Source organism: Perca fluviatilis, chromosome 7, assembly GCF_010015445.1.
Source record: "Perca fluviatilis chromosome 7, GENO_Pfluv_1.0, whole genome shotgun sequence".
NCBI lineage: Eukaryota > Metazoa > Chordata > Actinopteri > Perciformes > Percidae > Perca > Perca fluviatilis.
In genome coordinates, this window is record NC_053118.1 from 12,302,750 (window position 1) to 12,306,776 (window position 4,027).

Genomic DNA, 4,027 nt, shown 5'->3' on the forward strand with positions numbered 1-4,027 from the left:
ATTCAAAAAAAATAACCAATGAAATTTGAATGGTATTATAGAAGAAGATTGACAGCTCTAATTTACTCCAAGTCAGTTCAGTCAAGAACCACACCACAAGTAAAGAACACAGCTGCTTTATTCAATATATAAATAAATATTGTTTGTTTGCCAGTGCTCCATACATTTAGTGCCTCGTCATGAGATGCAGACCTGCAAGACGAGCATAAAAAAAAAGTGCCACGCAGGTCCTTGTGATTTGATTACTTCCTCTGTCAAGTCTGATCTAGAGGAATGTTTATTGTAGGGGTGTGCATTGGCACTGCCCTCACAATTCGATTCGATTACGATTCACCAGGTAACGATTCGATTCAATTCGATTCTACGATGCATTGCGATGCATCAAAATTCTACTGCACACAACAAGGCACATTTTTCATCGTCATGAGGCAATACAAGCAGTCAGATATTGAACAACAGATTTTATTGGCTGCTATGTGTGTATTATCACTCTCCTGTATCTTTGACATAAATGTCATTAAATAAAATAAAATTGAATGGTACAGGGTATTGGATATGGCATTTCAAAAAAAACATAAATCACTGCTTTCAGTGCTTTGAATGAGAAATGTTTCTATTCTCTCTGCTTTAGAACCATTTGAAATTAAATAGAGCAATAACAGCCAACATTTTCCAGCAAAAGTGTTTTTTTACACACAGTAAAATAGCAGCTCTAAGACAGGGCACTTCCTGAACTCCTGTGCAAATATTAATCAGTCACACTATTGTAACAACAACCACCCAGGCACCCAGCAATAAAAATATTTAGTGCAACACACAGTAACCACTTATTACTGTGAAACTTTTTTCAAGTAGTACAAGTCAAGTGCAACTATTCTTAACAAAACAGCAGCTTAGCAGCTTTAAGACAATGACATCATGACTTCTCACTGTTCAGCATTTGGGAATTTCAAGGTTCTTGTGTAAGAACACAAGCTGATCGACATGGTCTGGTTTGAGAGCGCTTCTTTTTGCAGTGATAACATCTCCTGCAGTGGAGAACACTCTCTCTGCTGACACGCTTGTCCCTGGGATGCACAAGTATCTCTTTGCCAACCTAGAGAGGAGAGGAAATGTGCCCTTTTGGCGATGCCACCAGTCCAAGGGATCCTCAGAGAGAGGCACAGCTGGGGATCTACAGTACAAGTCCATTTCCTCCTCAGCACTGGCATCGGCGGTCTTACTTTGTACTGCAGGTTCACTGATGTCATTGAAAGCAGGTCCCAGCAAACTCACAAGCAGCGATGAGGCCCATCTTTTGGGAGCGGAGGGGCCTGCTGAGTCTGAAACATTGTCATCCACGGACAGCAACTCTTCCATGGTTCCTGAACTTCCTGTTCCGCCAGGCGCTTCATCTGCTTCTGTCCTACGTCTCCTCTCATACTGTGTTTGAACAAATAAATAAGAGCAAAACACAGCAGTTAGCAACACTTTCTCAGCCAATGCAGCTCACATGACAACAGATAACTTCTCAGTCTTAACATTTTACTGACTATGTAGCTGCTCGTTTAACATTACATTGTTATTACAATTGAATTGAAAGTTATTCCATTCCAAGTTTTACAAGTAAAAATTAAATTACCTCCAGGGATGCAGCCTCTGAAGTCACTCCTGCAGAGACATCCAATCTCTCCTCCTCTGTCAGGAAAGGTAACCCCTTAAAGCGAGGATCCAGGGCAGAGGATGTATGAAGGATCTTCTTCTCTGCCCCACTGTTGTACCTCTTAAGGAGATCTGTTTTGATGGCATTCTTCACATCGCGGATCAGTGGTTGGTCTCCAATAGTGTCTGACATGCTCTGGAGGAGTTGGGCATATACTGGTGCAATGAGGCTGACTGTAGGACTGCTCTCCTCTGACATAAAAACAGTGGCATCCTTCACTGGTTTTAATGTCTTCACTACTTCCTCCACGTTAGCCAGATCTGCTCTGCTGAGAGTGACAATGTCACTTTCATCTACATTTAGGCAGGCAAGCAGGGTGGCAGGGTGGCATGCACTGCAGCTTGCAGTTGCAAAAACCTCTCCATCATATCATGAGCACTATTCCACCTTGTGGCGACATCCGTTATCAGTTTAAGTGGACTTGTCAGTTTAAGAACAACTCTCTGGTTTTCTTCAAACAGGTGCTTTGCCTTTGTGCTGCGGTGGAAGTATGCTGAGATACGTCGGACTCTGCCCAGAAGCCTGGAGACCGTCGGTAGCTTAAGCGCCCGCTGTGCAGCGAGGTTCAACGTATGCGCGAAGCATTTAACATGAGGGAACTTCCCAATTTCAGCAGCACTTATCATATTAGCGGCATTGTCCGTCACCAGCACAACACTTTTATCTGTTAGCTGCCATTCCTCCACAACATTCAAGAGTAGCCCTGCCATATGAGCACCAGTGTGGCTCTCATAAACTGCTCTCGTCTGCAGCACATGTGATACAATCTGCCAATCCTCGCTAACATAATGTGCCGTTATGGTTACATAGGACTCTGTAGCGACCGAAGTCCAGGCGTCACTTGTAATGGCTACACGACTGGCTTTACACATTGATTCCATTACCTTTGCTTTGGTTTCTTTGTACAATGTGGGAAGCGCAGAATCAGTGAAGGTAGCTCTTGTCGGTAGCTTATACCGGGGCTCAATTGTTTTAAGCATGTGGCGAAACCCCGCATTTTCTACCACAGAATAGGGTCGTAGATCCTTCGCTATGAAACATGCCACCGATCGTGTGATCCTCTTTGCTCTCTCGGAGTTGTGTGGCAACATTGACACTAGCGACTCGTCAATTCTTGGCTGGGATGTGTCGACTTTTTGTGTTGTTGTTGTTGAAGCCAACTCAGGATGCCAACGATCAACATGGTTGGTGAAGTTAGTTGTATTGCCAACGTGCTTGATTTTAGTGTGGCAGGTTTTACACACCGCGTAAGTCTTGTCTAGTTTCCCATCAACTTCGTAGAATCCGAAATGTGCCCAGATGTCCGCTTTCCAAACTTTGGGTGTGTTTTTTATTACCCGTCTATCGCGGTGATCTCCCTCCGCCTCAGCCATCTTGATTGTTGTTGTTATGCCCCCGGAAGTAATTGAAACTTCACAACTTTATTGTCCACTCAAGGCCAGAAAATCAACAGTGACATAATCGATTATGGCACTTTGCCGCATCGATGCTGAATCATGCATGCCCCGCATTGCGATGCATCGCCGAATCGATTATTGTTGACACCACTAGTTTATTGTGTCCATTTTATCCCTATAGTTTAGCCTAACTTTAACTAGCTAACTCACTTCTATTTTTTTAGTCCTCTATCAGATTGGGGCTGAATAAAAGACACATTGTGAGAGAATGACAGATATTATGTAAGTTTGTGTTTCTGAGAGTCTTCAAGTAACTGCCAGTAATTCATGGAAGTTGCTGCATCGCTGCCATGAAATACACAGAAATCTACAATGACACACCAGCTTGGATCCAGCCGTTGTATACAGTAAACCCACAAGCAAATTACTTCACAGATGCAAGCATGCATGGACACACACGCACAGACTTACAGCTGTGCAAGTTTAATTTGGGTTTCAGTTTTCCATGAACATACATCAGGCGTTAGGCTGCCATCTCATCTCTCAACAAAGGAGACATCAGCCAAAACCAACACTGTGTGTGTGTGTGTGTGGTGTGTGTTTGTGTGTGAGTAGAGCTGCACAGAGTAAACAGAACATGAATGTGTGTGCATGTTCACACATACCTTTTTGTATTTACATATGCAATCATGCATGTGAGCATATAAATATGGCAGCTTCTCAAATTCCCCACAGATATAAAACATGACTAATGCAACCTGGGAATCATCGTTTTTCCCCCTTTTATTTCCCTCCTCTCCTGCTCGCTCTCCTCTCTGCTGGCTGGATATTGTAATGCAGTAATTACCCTCAGTATGAGATTTATAGACTGGCTTACACTTTGTTTGTGAAGATTGTGGGGGAGAGAAGGAGACTCGTGTTTCACAGC

General features: G+C 43.3%; 1 protein-coding gene across 1 annotated transcript; it reads right to left on the bottom strand.

The window, feature by feature from the left end:
* Positions 1-933: 933 nt before the first annotated feature.
* On the bottom strand, positions 934-3,075 carry LOC120561924 (E3 SUMO-protein ligase ZBED1-like). The gene is made up of 3 exons (XM_039805265.1): positions 2,090-3,075; positions 1,622-1,970; positions 934-1,422 (listed from the first exon to the last, which is right to left on the bottom strand). The coding sequence occupies exons 1-3, from the start codon at positions 3,073-3,075 to the stop codon at positions 934-936; spliced, it is 1,824 nt and encodes a 607-aa protein (XP_039661199.1).
* Positions 3,076-4,027: the final 952 nt, after the last annotated feature.